The sequence below is a fragment of the Thermobia domestica genome, chromosome 5 (genome assembly GCF_964235325.1).
Source record: "Thermobia domestica chromosome 5, izTheDome1.hap1.1, whole genome shotgun sequence".
NCBI lineage: Eukaryota > Metazoa > Arthropoda > Insecta > Zygentoma > Lepismatidae > Thermobia > Thermobia domestica.
Genome location: NC_137458.1, coordinates 127,017,819 through 127,032,908, shown reverse-complemented (window position 1 = coordinate 127,032,908; position 15,090 = coordinate 127,017,819). Strand labels below are relative to the sequence as shown.

Sequence of the window (15,090 nt, the reverse complement as noted above, 5' to 3'; positions counted from 1 at the left end):
GATGGGACGTGGATTGGCTGGGCTGAAATTTAGCGTTTCTTTCAATAGCGAGGTTATATTAAATGTGGACCTATAGGTTAAATGGGATCCGAACCACATGAGCTCATTGAATTCGGATCTCCCGCCTCAAAGGCGAGTACGCTAACCATATAGCCACAAGAATGAGACACAGTTTGCAGGATTTACAAAGGATGCACCATACAGTATATATAAAAGGTTGAGAATCCATGTTTTAAAGTAAAACATATTTATTTGATTTTAAAATAAACAATATTTACACAATAAAACTTGCATGAAGGCACAAATGAAATATGCACAATAGTTTCACCTGCGGTGCTGTGACAATAAATAAATATGAGCAAAAAAGAAAACTTAGATTTTCTAGTAAACACCAGGAAACACTGGAATCGGTGTGTTCATATCCTGTTGCATATGTGATTTGTCCCTCAATCGAGATTGAAGTAATGTATGTTCCACAACTCCTATTCTCACATCCATAGCTATTATTTCGCTCTTAATTCTTGCCAAAGCCTTCTTAATGTTCACCAAGGGAGCTGAAACAAAAAATGCAGACATACAATGATAGTTGTTGCTAAAATATTTCTGAATAAAAATGATATTCTATGTCAAACTAATAAAAGCTCACTAGTATATCCTTTCCACGGGGAGTTCACAATGAAATTAAATCACTAACGTCTCACGATTATGCACTTTAGGTTAAAGGAGATGATTGATGACAGAGCAAATTTATGGAATGATAATGTGGAAAGAAATGGAAGAATCCCGAGAAAACAAACGGACCGTTCGTACCAGAAGTGGGTGTTGTACCACAGAGAAAGATTTAAATTGACAAGAAAAGAATAAGATTCTGAATTAAGTCTATGTTTAGAGTATGTAGGTTTTTATTTTTTTTTCCTTCAGAAATTACTGATTGACCTGAGTGCAGGATTTAATCCTGAATATTCCTAAATTCGAATGATTATCGCTCTGTGTATACGTGGTGTATTAAAAGTCCGGGGCCACACGCCAACTCAGTTACAAGCAAGTACACAGAGAAATTAAAAGAGAGGAATGTTGTTGGGAATTGGTGGTTTTTAATTCAAAACAACGGAATTTTTCAAATCTCACCTGCCGTTTGAGTTCCACATTAGCAAGACGCCCCATGTTAAATGAATGAAAAAAAAATTACCAGTTTAGCAGGCTGTTCCCTTGGGCTCTCACCATATTAACAATACAGTATTGCTGGAAAACGGATTCGAGATTTCCAGGTTCCCTTACACAATAATGTAAATGTTCCTCGTGTCATTTTTTTGGTCTCCTTATGTTCCGTTCGAATAACTTTTTGAACTGAAAATCTCGCTTTTCATTTACCATAGGGCGCCTTACCGGTGTGATACCAAATGGTTGGTGCAATTGGAAAAATTCCACAATTTTAAATTCAAAAGCACGTATTTCCAACAACATTCCTCTCTTTCCATTTTTATTCATAACGGTCTTGGCCTATGGACTCAGACTTCTGATACACTCGATATTTGTAGTATACAAATACTTCTATTCTTCCTCACGTTACTAATTGCTTTGCAAAACCGGACCCGACCCGGACCGAACACCGGAAATTCAAAGTCATCATTCTTCAGAAAAGGCTTACAGGTGCGTTCATTTTAGCTCACTGTTAGAGCGCGGGATTTCTTATCGTCAGGACTTGAGTTCAAATATCATAGAGATTTTTCCTTTATTAGCAGAATTTGACAAAAATATGATACAAGGAGTGATTGCTACAATAATTTTTTCAGAAGAGTTTAGGTAGCCCTAAAATGGTCTGTTTTTGGGAATTGAGGTGAGGACACTAATAGTGTGTCCCACACTCTTCTGCATTTATTACACGTTCCATTCTTCTGGGCATGGAATATATTAGATAATCGACAAATATATATCCTTCTCCTACCTCCAACCATGATTCGGAAACAAGAACCCCACAAGTCATCCCGAATTCTTCGTGGATCTGCCTCAGGTCAACTGTCCCTTCTATAAATTACTAGTCTGACCTCTGAAGATTGTAACGATCTCTGTACGCTATTATTACAATATACGGGATCTTATTCATGCAATTAATACACGTCATAAAGAAATCAATTTATTCATATCCTATGATGCAGCTAATAATGTATGCCTAGTAAATCATATCAACAAGGAAGTCCAGGTTTCTGTACAATTCTCACAAATGTTAATATAATTCTTGGATCTGAACAGAAAAGTGATTTTAAAGATACGCAAAAGGGACAATATATTCCTGATATACGATTCAATTTACCATACAAATGTATGTCTACTGTGACATCATTGAATCTGTCATCGTTGGAGATACAATGGTACCATTACTGTTGACTGTCAACATGGATCCTGTCATTCATATATCTGAAAGTCACGCAGTGCAAATATTTAATCCTGCACATTATGTCCCGGTGGAAAAATGGATTTTGAGCAAATATAAATCGATTAAGGGACAGTACAGGTATTGTATGTCATATGCACTCTTGGAACTATTTGTACAAACCTACACTTCCGTCGTCATCGTCATGACAGATTCGTATTCACAATACTACCAAAAACAAGCGTTATCTGGCATAGGAAACGTCTACGTGGGAAGTTCTTATCAAACAGGACATGTTATTGGTAGTCTCCTTGGTGGCTTATTTCGTTCAGTATCAGTACTAGTGAAACAACGAGCTAAGGTTGCAGAAAAACAATTATTAAAATCAGGTGCAAATATGATTAATGATACTGTTGTACCGAATCAATCATTGAAATAATCGTTTCATCAATGTATGCATGCATCAACATACATGCAACAGGAAAAATTAAATTTACAAGAAAAAGCTAAAAACTAAGTTGAGAACCATGCTGGGAAGTGGATATGATAAACGAAAAGTGGGACGACTGCTCTCAGTTTGAGGTTGACCTTCCAACAATCAACAGCAGCTCCAATCATATTAAGAGAAATAAGTTATCACATAAGAAGGAAAAACAATTAACCCCATTATCGTCACCAGACATTTTCGATTAATTCAAGAATAGCTTTCCTGCATCATCAATTTCGTTAATGTGTAAAAAATGAATTGGACATTTTTTTTAACGTTACCCAAATGCAAACAAATGCTCTCGACAGTCATATTATTGGTTACAAATCAATTAGTTCGGTAGATGAAAATTTACCAATAGAATTTGTGGTGAGTGATAGCAGTGGTGAATACATTGATTTGCCACAAATATTATTATACATCCAAGAACAAATTTTGAAATTGATATTTCCCCATTCACTGAAACGGATAAGCCAAATGTCATGTTTAGTGAAGTACAAATCTACCTGCCCAACAAACTGATTTAATTTCCGTCACAAAATCATACGTATTGTTCGTATCTGGAAAAACTGCTATATTATGATGATGAAGCTCAAATTACACATTTACAAACAGCAATGTGGTTCCAAGATGTTGCCAGTGATATGAACGTAACCACCAGTGAGAACAAAGGATTTTACCAACGTTATAAACTAACAAAGCAGATTATAAAATTCGATATGATTGGATATGTTCATGTGACACTTTTAACCAAGATACATTTTTAATTCATGGAGTAGAATTACGTGTGAAACTTATCCCCGCGAAACCAAACTTTTGTCTCATGGTCAGTGAAAGGGGTGTCAGTGACAAAAATAAATTCCTAGATCAGGATTCCTACTGATCTAGAGAAACCTCTTTCCCTGACTTCTCCCTGACCTTTGGCAGGAAATTCCCTCACTTTCAAGAGAGGTGTCGGATCACGTTGACCTATAAATAAAGAATAAATAACGGTGAATATTTATATATGAGAACATTTATTCTATACAGACAAATAATAATCAATTGTTCATACGTACATTCCACTTACCACCCACAAAATCTTAGATACGTTCCATACTGTGATCATTAGTGGTTGGCTAAGCTGAAAATGGTGGACAATTAATATTAGAAGAAATATATTTTATAAAATTTCCCTGACCTTCCCTGATTTCCAGTCTTTTCTCCTGAGTTTTCCCTGACTTCCCTGATTTACCTGACCAGTAGGAACCCTGTAGATGCATTGTTGCAAGTAAAAATATGTCAGCATTAGTCCTAGTGTTCAGTTGGCACAGTAAAATTCCAAAGTTCTCTCACAAGAGTTCAAGTGAAATCATTTACCACCCCGAAAGATACACAATCCAAAAGTTCAAAAGTTTTGATGACCTGTTTATGGGAACATTGCCAAATCGTATTATTGTGGGATTTATATCAAATGAAACATCCAGTGAAACAATTACCGGAAATCCATTTGAATTTAGACATCTGAACATTAATTCCTTTACATTGCACGTAGATGGAAAAGCTGTACCTTCAAAACCATTGCAAATCAGCTTTGAAGAGAATCTCTACATTTCAACTTATCACATTTTGTTCTCAGGATCAAGAATACATTTTATTAATACTGGAAATACAATTTCAAGGAAGGACTACAAGAATAGATATACATTGTTTGTAGTCGACTTTACACCGGATTCTTCTGCTGAAGATTGTCATTTTTGGAATTAACGACATGGAGCCATCCGATTGGAAGTACATGTCCAGGAGAAATTAGAGAGTCTGCAAACTGTATTGTGTATGAGGAGTTTTCATCACAACTAGAAATCGACCACTAGCACAACATTATTCTGCATTTTTAAATATAAGATACATACACGTTATTTGTCATTTCAATTCATCATGTTAAATACATTATAATAGCTAGTGCCTTAAACGGAAGTCCATTATTTAGAAATCATTTTACAGGAGTGTTTGTTATAGCACGGCCAACAAGAGATGGTCTCTGACGTTTCTTATCACATGCAGTGGGACATTGCACTCCCTACTTTGATACCAGTGTTACCAATCACGATCACTCTGTCTTATACCATTAATTAAATTGCCACTACAGTTGCACCGAAAAAAACCTTGATACGCGTGTAGTGGCAATGCCACTGCGAACTGTCAGAGACGTTCTCTTACTGGACGCACTATAGTAATGAATTGCTCCTACATATTTCTCTCCTGTCAATCACTGTAAATAAATATCCATCAACAAAATTAGGGAGCCATTGGATTACGATTTATATTGATAACACTAGTTGTGGAGAATATTTTGATAGCTACAGTCTTCCTCCCTACGTACGACAACGCGTTGTATTCTTAAAACTTCATTACATTTTTTATAAATATAACAATATTCAAATGCAAAGTCTGGGAACAACAGTATATGGCTATTATGCTTATTACTATTTATGCTGTAAAGCCCAAGAAAAATCCTTTCCTGAATTTCAGAACATGTTTACAATGGCCCCCCTTGTGAATAACCGTAGACTACTGCAATATACCTTCCAGGTACATTTATAATATATATCTGTGAGAGAGCATTTTTATATGTTTTGTTTTTATATAAAAATTCACAACTGTACTGCGGGCATAATGTCTCATTCCTGGTTGAAGCTTTTATATATATATAAAAGCCGTTTGAAAAGTCTAAAAGTACAGTAATCCATGGGACCAGTATCTGGTCTCTTAACGGGAATGTCCTTGATTGGAATGGTATAGACACCAATTGCAGCTCCATGCGTCAGCAGGTTATATCTTCATCATCATAGGTATTCTGCCATTGTTGGCAGGTCAATTGCCGCAACTGAGAAGCATCCACGCTCCACGGTCTTCCACTAACCTCTTTGTTCTTTATGTTCATCAACTGTAGCCTCCTTCGCCTCCTCCCTCTCTCTTTCCTGCTACCATACCCTCTAGCACGACCCTCATGATGCAGTTCCTTCTTAGTCAATGTCTCAACCAGTTTCTCTTCTTTTTTTCAATAATATCTAAAATTGTTCTTTTCTTCACCATTACATCTAACATCCTCATTCGTTTTCTGCTCGACACAGCTAACTTCCTCCATTCTTCTCCACATCCACATTCCCAGTCTTTTTTTTAAATATCCCTTTTGCGTAATGTCTATGTTTCTGCCTTATACGGTACAATACTCCACATGAAATATTTTATGAGTATTTTTCTCAACTCTTCACTGAAGATCCTACAAAATAAACTTTTCTTCCTCCTAAAGGCTACTTCTATCATTCCTAACCTTGTTTTTATTTCACGCTCGCACTTCATATAATCACTAATAATACTACCCATAATAATATTAATAAAACTAATAATTTATTTTCTCCCCTCCTACTTTTATATTTGACACCAACTGCTTCATTCCAATTACCATGGCTTTTGTCTTTCTAGTATTTATTTTTATACCTTATTCTTCACAGCCCTTCCTCAAGTTTTCTAACACCTTATTAATTTTCTTTCAGGTTCCGCAACAAACGCCATATCATCTGCAAACCGTATACACCTAATGATTCTACTCCTACCTATATTCCATCTTCATTATGAAGGCTCTTTTTTACTATCTCTTCTAAATAGATATTTCATAATGTAAGCGAGAAGCATCATTCCTGTCGAACCCCTGTTTCAATTGCACTCTCCTTTGTCACATTCTTCCCTATTCTAACATTTACTTGTTGGTTCATATATTAAGTTTTTTATAGGTCTTCGATCTTCCCATTCCAAACCAACCTTCTTTAGAACTCCCAACAACAACTCCCAAATCACGCGGTAAAAACTTTTCCAGATCAATAAATACAATATACACGTCTTTCCCTTTTCCTATAAACCTTTCAGTCTACCCTTAATGAGCCAATTGCAACTTGTGTGCCCTTACCTCTACTGAACCCGAACTATTCTTCCTCAACTTTTTTTCATTTGTTCTTCCATATAGCCTTTTGTTCAATATTCAGAGGAAAATTGTTCCTGCTTGCGATATGGGACTAAGTTTTATAATCCTCACATCTTTCTGAGTTCGATTTCTTAGCCATCGGTATCATGATCGTCTTTAGGAAGTCTTTCGGCCACTCTCCTGTTTTATATATTTCATTGGAGAGTCGGAACAATTATTTCTTGCCCTCGTCTTCCATATTCTTAATGAATTCGATTGGTATATTATCTATCTCAGCTCCCTTTTCATTCCTAATCTCGGATATAGCTTTTTCAAACTCATCCTAAAGAATATTAAACCCTTTATCATTCTCTCGTACTTCGTTTTCCACTTCAACAAGGTCATTTATCTAGCTCTACTCTCATATAAGTCTTCAACATATTCTTTCCATCTTCCTAAGACTTCACTTGTCTCGCTCACAACCTCCCCATTCTTATTTTTTACTGCCATCATAATATCCCCTTGTTTCCTCCAAAGTTCTATAGATTTCACCTCCTTGTACTTTTCCTAATATTTTTCAACTTTAATTCTTCTGTCCTCACATTTTCTTATCTAAAACTCTTTTCTTTCTCTGTCTGTTTCCCGTCGGTAGATCAATGATATTTTGGCCGTGTGATTTAAAGTTTTGTTCTGGTGCAGTTCCGCATGATATACGTCATACCTCTGGTAGTTGTATTATCTGCATAAACTGGGAACAGAACTGAAGGGTAAGAGGAAAAAAAGAAGGAATGTCACAAAACTGCATTTTCGAGAAAACGGCGTTTTAACATTGAAAACCGCGTACAATATGAATAGGGTTAGTCAAATCTTTTGCCCCTTTTATATGGACATTTCTACATCTACTGATGCATGGCATATACAATTAAATAGTACCAAGAGTCATCAACAGATAGAACAAAGCACCCGATAAAGCACACACATGGACATTCCTCGTTTTTTCCCCTTACTCCTTCAACTGTTCTTTCTGGTAATATGCAGCGCTGATTTAGACTTTTTTTTCGACCTTATGAATCTTGAACTATCCTCTGCATCAAAGGCCAGAAAGAAAAAATCCAGAAATTTTCTTTCCATTGACAGAAAGTTACGTCGGTCTTTTCCATGAATACTTCTATAGCTGATGGCCCAAACTTTAGGATTGCCAAACGTTCTCTTTTCTCTGGACGTATTTCAGGAAAAGATAGTAGTATGTCCGGGTTTTAACGAAAAATAACCAGAAGAAGGTTATTTATTACAAGTAATATCCTAAATGAGCTTGCGCAAGTGCCGAATACAAACAGACGCGTGTTTAAACAACTAGTGGACTTGCTGTCTTTTGAGGTAAGTACTATTGATGACGTCATACGACATGTTTTATCTTTAGTTTCATATTATTTTTGTTGAGTTCAGTGTTTCTATACTGAGGGATAAATCTCACGGGCTAGGAGTTTTTCTAGTGAAGAAGAATTGAGGGATTATATAATGAATAATTATTTTACATATTTATCAATAAGCGATACAGAGCATGCTTGAAAATGAATTAGTCATTCGCGAAAAATGCTGCGTTAGTTAAGATTAAAATCTCCCAGTTTAACCTGGCATATTATCGTCCTTACATTGCTGGACATACTATAAATATATTGAGATTATAATTCGTTGATAAAGACATGTGTTAACGGAATAGTCAATTTCTATAGCTTTTTTTTTTTTTTTTTTTTAATCTTGGAAGTACTCTTGCCAAAGGAATAGTAACATTGGTTATGTCTGATTTAATGCTTCTAGGATGCCAGGATCTTAGCATATCACATGTTTATGAATGTGAAGTTCTCAAACAAGCATAAGACTATGGAGAAATATGGGACGTAATAGTCGTACTAATCTGTACTCTCTATTTTTTTTTTTTTTTTTTTAAATACTGGCGTGGAGATGGAGAAGAATATTAAGACGACTCGTTATTATCATAACAATCCTAAATTCTACATTACTCTACTTTTTATTTTATCTTTTGTTACATCAAAGAACGATAGGGAATATAACTTACTTCCGTCCGTCATACTGGAACCTTGTTCTTCCATTTCTTGCTTTACCGATTCAAGCTCTTCTGTAATTTGAGACAGAATTTTTGATCGTTCAGTCACTCCTCCACTCACTTCACGGTAGTGCTCCCTCGTTCGAGCTAGTTGGTCCTTAAAATATAATAGAATAAAAGTAACTACATTTCAGTTTCTTTTTTTTTTTAATGAGGTCTTTTGTAAATATTTTTTGTTACATTTAACACACAGAAAATCACTCCAGTAAAAAATAAAAATTAGACGTATGACAATAACTTACAAACCAATGTCACTAAATCAAATTCAAGCCAAGTGAAGGTATAGAATTACAAGAAGGAATATTACGTAGTACGTTAAGAATCGTACTTTTAGTCATACTCTACATGCTTATATATGAAATAATGTGTGTATCTTTTTTGTGTGAGAGTATTATCAGATTTTCACATAGAGAGGAGTAACCTAGAGCCATGAATAGATAGATCATCACCAGATCTAATTCTGTACGAAGCCCTTTTTGACTCAGAGGGGGAGATTTAAGGAGGAGTGAAGATGTATCAGTTTCTAAGAATGCCTTGTACATATGCACCTCATATTACATCACGGCCATGCATGTTTACATGACACCAGGGGACTGGTGAATGGAGTAAAACTATTTTTTCTCCTCTCTTTTATTTGATGTTCTGAATAAAAATCCGACTATGACAGGTGCTTACAGCTATTAAAGAATAATACTTCTTATCTATTTACTACGAAAATTTAATTTATTCTTCGTAATATTTCGGTTGCATATTCTACCTTAAACGGTAGATTGAACAACTTGTTACATCTTCCTGATTGTCTTTTTTTTCTCTAACTATGAAGTGCCCTTTACAAGTAGCATGGAGAAATCAAACAATAACTGGGAGCCGCAGTGGCTCAATGGTAGACTGTTCACCTCTAGTGTGTAGGGTCCTTGGTTCGATCCCAGCTAGCGCCAAGTGGGCTTTGTAATGGACAAACGCCGTGTGCGTGGGATTTTCTCGGAGTCCTTCCGTTTCTTCCAATTTTCCTTATTCCCTCATTTCTTTCATTTCTCATCTTCTAGGTTTCTTTTAGCCTACACGGCACAACCGTAGAAAGTAAAACCACATTTCACATGCAGTACACAAATAAACAAATTAATTATTCCAGCAAAATAAAAACTATCAACTGTATCTGAATGGCAATAAAAACGTACTTTTTAATGCCATAAAAATGACTTTCTCGAAAACTACGCATGAGAATTTATTCTCAAGCATGTCACTTTGCTTAGTTTGATAGATCTATCGATAGATATATGTCTTGTCTTTGGACAATATTATAGTTCAACAAAAATCAAGATTTACGAGTTAATCACAATTTTCAGCTGTATCAGTATAGTCGTTTTTGGAGTATCAAAATGAAATACCTAATCAGTGTATACTTCAGTATCAGTTTCATTTTAATAAATGGAGTGGTGGTGGAGTTTTAATAAGTGTGTACAGCAATTACAAAAAAAAAAAAAAAAAGTTTTTTCTCGAAAACTACACATGAGGTTTCACATTCACCCATATCATTTTATTAAGATTGATGCGACTTATCGATTGGTATTTGTCACAGCTTTGGACGATTTTTTCCTGTTAACCTTTAAACCCCCATTGACGCTACTGCTGCGTCAAGGTTTTAAACCTCAATAGTTCAGCTCCTAATTACGCTAGGAAGATAATTTTGGTATGAATATATTCTTGAAGGATGAAGCATTCCGCCGATATGCATTTTATACATGTGGGGTACCACAGCAGAGAGAGGAAGGTTAAGTTCTTGTTTCTAGCTTTTTTGTATCAGATTTTATGGGGGGCCATTCCCCGCCCTTGGGGGATACACTCACAAAAATTGGTATGTGAAGCAATGCATTAGTCCACTATATAGTAATACCTTGTATGAGTACTTGTTGTTTATATGGTGGGAGAAGGGGCGTCAAAAGCATCTCAGTTTCTTGACGTAAATTGCATTTATTTTCAGGACGGTTCCATATAAGACAAGATATCTTTTCGTTGGAATCTGTGTTATCTCGTTGGAATCTGTGTTCCATAAACTTTTGAACAATGTACCACTCATGACTCTATGATAATAGGGGGTCAATAGAGCCGCCAACGCGAAGGTCTCCAACAGCCCTTAAAAATGCTATAGAGGGCGTTTTTATAGGAATTTTGTTCTGAATTTTTATCTCGCTTTGTACTGCAGCAATGACTACCATTTTTTTATATTATTGTCACAAGTGGGTTGCCTACACGTTAGCATCACTTTGTCAGAATAGGGTGACTGCAAGGGTTTCCACAGAACTCCAAATTCTATTTTTTTCATATCTTTTAGGACTTTTGTTTCATCTTCTTCTTCTACGAATAGGGCGGGAATTGCATAAATATTATCTCTTGGAATCTGTGTTTCATAAGCTTTCCACGGGGCGTCAGGGCTCTCAACGTGAGAGTCTACGATTTCATTCAAATCCCTAGCGAGCGTAGAAAGGTTAAATATCAATGTTGTAGAATTTACAGATAATCTAAAGAAAATTACTATGACTAATAAATATAAATTTTTTTAGAAGAAATATTTTTAACACACTATAAATATCAGCAAACACTGGGCAACATCTTACTTTACTTCAGTGATATTTAATACTTATAAATTATACTAGTTTTCTTTAGGTTATCTATAAATAAAGAACGCTTCACAATTCAAGAAGACGTAACAAGTTACTTGTTTAATCTACCTTTCGAGGAAATAGCCTGCAGATGGTTGGAGAATACTCGACCAAAGTATTACCAAAGAGATATTAAATTTACGCTTTAAACAGGTACAAAAGAAAATGCTCTTTATTACAAGAGGGATTACAGTTGTATGAGCACAAACTCCTGTAGTACAAAATCGGTCTTCTCGGAATACAATGCTAGTATAGCACAGCTTTTATACTCTAACAAGAAATATAGAAGAATTCAAGTGTTCGAAAACAAAACTTTCAAAATACAATTAGAAATTAAGATCCATACATAAGTCATAGAACTCTCTCAATGGAAATAATACATTGAACATAAAATATCACTTAATTTTCTTCTTACCTGCAAGCCTCTGTACTCATTCAGTAGTGGCTCCAGTTGTGCATTTAAATATTTCTCCCTACTTCCTATCTTTTCTAGAGTTCGAGCAATATCCGTATGTAATTTGTCCAGATGGCCTTTTGTAGTGGTTAGTGATTCTTCTATTCCACTCCGGTGTTGATGCATTTGTTCTAAATGAGAGCGCCAATCTCTTGTGTCTGATAAGAAAAAAGAAAATAATATTTTCACTATTTAATAGTTTAGCCTATAACTCCATTGAAAAATAACAATAAAGAAGAAAGGCTCTCTTACAAGTATTGTGAAACTTTTCGCAGACATTATTACAAAGAGTACTAATAAGTGTAAGCCTATATATAACAAATTATAACATCCAGCATATTCATTATGCATTCAAGAGATACACACAATGCGCCAGTTCCCAGACTGATTCTTTTTGCAACCGAGCCTATTACAGGAACAAGTGCCGCGAAAGCACACATCTGTCGACTAGTTGGAGCAAGTTTCAACACTTTCTGGCTAGCAGTCGTGCAGCAGAGTTTCACATCACTTCCATGTTGCGCAGTAACTAGATCATTTTTTCAGCATGGAGCAGCGCATTGCAACCAAGCTTTGTGTATAAAATTGAAAAAAAGCAGCCACAGAAAACCACGGTTTGCTACACAATGCTTATGGAGATAAGCCATTGTATAGAACAAGCACACTTGAGTGGCACAAATACTTTATTGAGGGCAGAAAGTTTCTGGACGATGGAAAGAGGACAGAACGTCCATGCACAAGAATAGATGACGAAAGTGTGGACTCCATTAGGAATCTCCTTGCTGATGACAATCAACTTACAGCCTCTTTGCTTGATTTCTGATCCATCGTGCTTCACGTTACCGCATGTCATCTCGGCGATTCCATACAATCCCGTTGATCTCAAAAACGACATCCAAACAACGCTAGTAGGCTGTCGCAGTACTATGTGTAACATGTTAGATATCAGGACAGCTCTACGTCGAGCAATATAAGCGACCTCTACGAAGAACTAAAGCTTTGCCCGAGTAGTTACTACTGAGGAATTTTCAGGTAACAGGAATATGTAACAGGTTCATCGAAAGACACTATCGCCCAGGGTAAAGAAAAGTAGATCACATCACACACTCTAGTGTACCGTGTCGAATTCGCAAAACTCGTTAACGTCGCATAAGAATTTCAACCCATGGACATTTCTGGTTATAAAGGACGTCTTTCCGTTATGTAGATTACTTCGAAAATAAAAAATTAGCATTCCATAAATGTTGCAATATGCTGGTACACAACATATCTGTATTTATTAAAGTACAACAACAGCTGGTTAGCATTCAAAGTACAACTCTTCGTGTTGGACTGTCTGCAGCCACTTTCCAGCAAGTTCCTCGATTCCACGTCGATACCACATCTTGTCCTTAGAGGCAAATAAGTCAGTTATTGCTGTTTTCACCTCCTGATGGTTGGTGAAGCACTGTGATTTCAGAAAGTGCGCCATGGACCGGAACAGATAGTAATTATAAGGAGCAAAGTCAGAATTGTAATCTGAGTGTGACAACAGTTCTATACCATCACGTCCCTTATTTTTTGTTGCATTTTTCGAACCGAGTGTGGTAATGTGTAGCAGGACATGCTTTCGCTTCATCAATGCAGGATATAGTGCAGCATACATTCGGTCCAACTGTTCAGAATAAAGGACGGCATTGATGCTACGATAGTTAGGAACGAAATCGAATTATCCTCTCGTAGTTCCACCACGCACGCTTTATCCTCGAAATGTCTCTGTTTGATGACCGGTTCTGAAGTTGGTCCTTGCTCAACCATTGTTTTTAGATATTTGGCTTTCGGAAAAACACTGACTTTTCGTTACATGTAACAATCCATTTCAGAAAACGCACATCACACGAATTTTGCAGCAGTTGTCGGCACACATCTGCTCTCCTCTGGGCCTGAGCTGGAGTCAACTCATGTGGCACAATCTGGCACCTCCTGAAGGTTTTCCCGAGTTTCTGAAGGTGTTGCATTGCAATAGACTGGAACATGCCGAGTAGGTTTGACAGTTGTCATATACTAGTGGGTGGAATTTCCTCACTGGCGTGTCATACATCAGAATCTGTTCCGCTGGAGCGACCATGGCTGTTCTTTGCATTTTCACAACATGCACGAAACTTCTGGAACCAGTGGCGGCGATTGACGTTAAAAGTAGGGGGGGGGGGGGGAGACATGGTCTGAATATTTGTATATCATTGTTAGTTTTCCTGGTTGTCTCGAACACTTTGTTTGACGAAAGGTTGTATAACTAATACGATACTATCTTTATCAGTTAAAATACCGTATGTCGTATTTCATATTTTATTAATAAATTGATAAGAGCAACGCAAGTAGGTACTAGCCCTTTGTACTCTTAAACAACGAAAGTGTAAGAAGAGATTTGATTTCTTGCTCTTGAACATCTTAGAATTCTGTGATCAGATTATTTAGTAACAAAGTTGCAAAACAAATAAATATAAAGGACAATATTAATCATAGTGATGAATAATGAGGCTTCTTTTGTACAAGTTACATTGAAACTGGGGATTAATGGACAACTTATATTTTTAATTTCACACATGTCATTAAATGTATGCTATTATTGTTAGAAAATGAAAGACAGTAAATACTAGAAGCATATGATACGACATTTTAAGAAACACGCAATTGCCATATTAATTGCTTTGAATTGCAATTAAAACGCAATTCCTGTAGCTTTCTTAACTTCATGGAAAAACAAATAACCAATACATACTCACGCAACGGCAAATATTATATGGCACCATTTTTTCTATGAACCAGTAATGCAAGAAAAAAACAATTGCTTAATTCACGAAATCGACACATCTATTACCCGACACAAAGGAGTCAAAGCATAGAAGATCCCAACTCTTCGAGCAGAGCTTTAATATGCAATCAAATTCACATAAATTTTCGTACCTTACATGTACAGCCGAGTTCAAACATTTTGTCCACCTATTTCTCTTTTAATGGCTTTCTACTCACAATCATATATCTAGTATTTTTATACCTAAGGTCTCAAAGATTTATAA

At 36.1% G+C, this 15,090-nt stretch overlaps 1 protein-coding gene across 2 annotated transcripts in view; it reads right to left on the bottom strand.

Moving 5' to 3' along the window:
* Window positions 1-243: 243 nt before the first annotated feature.
* The window catches only part of IFT57 (intraflagellar transport 57), a 49,424-nt gene continuing 34,577 nt past the window's right edge, over window positions 244-15,090 (bottom strand). The window contains exons 7-9 of one of the 2 annotated variants that reach the window (XM_081759084.1): window positions 11,999-12,195; window positions 8,876-9,020; window positions 244-554 (exon numbers count right to left, since the gene is read on the bottom strand). In XM_081759084.1, coding sequence (XP_081615210.1) covers window positions 382-554; window positions 8,876-9,020; window positions 11,999-12,195 — 515 coding nt within the window. In that variant the 3' untranslated portion in view covers window positions 244-381. The remainder of the gene's footprint in view (window positions 555-8,875; window positions 9,021-11,998; window positions 12,196-15,090) is intronic. The other variant, XM_081759083.1, reaches the window with a different exon arrangement.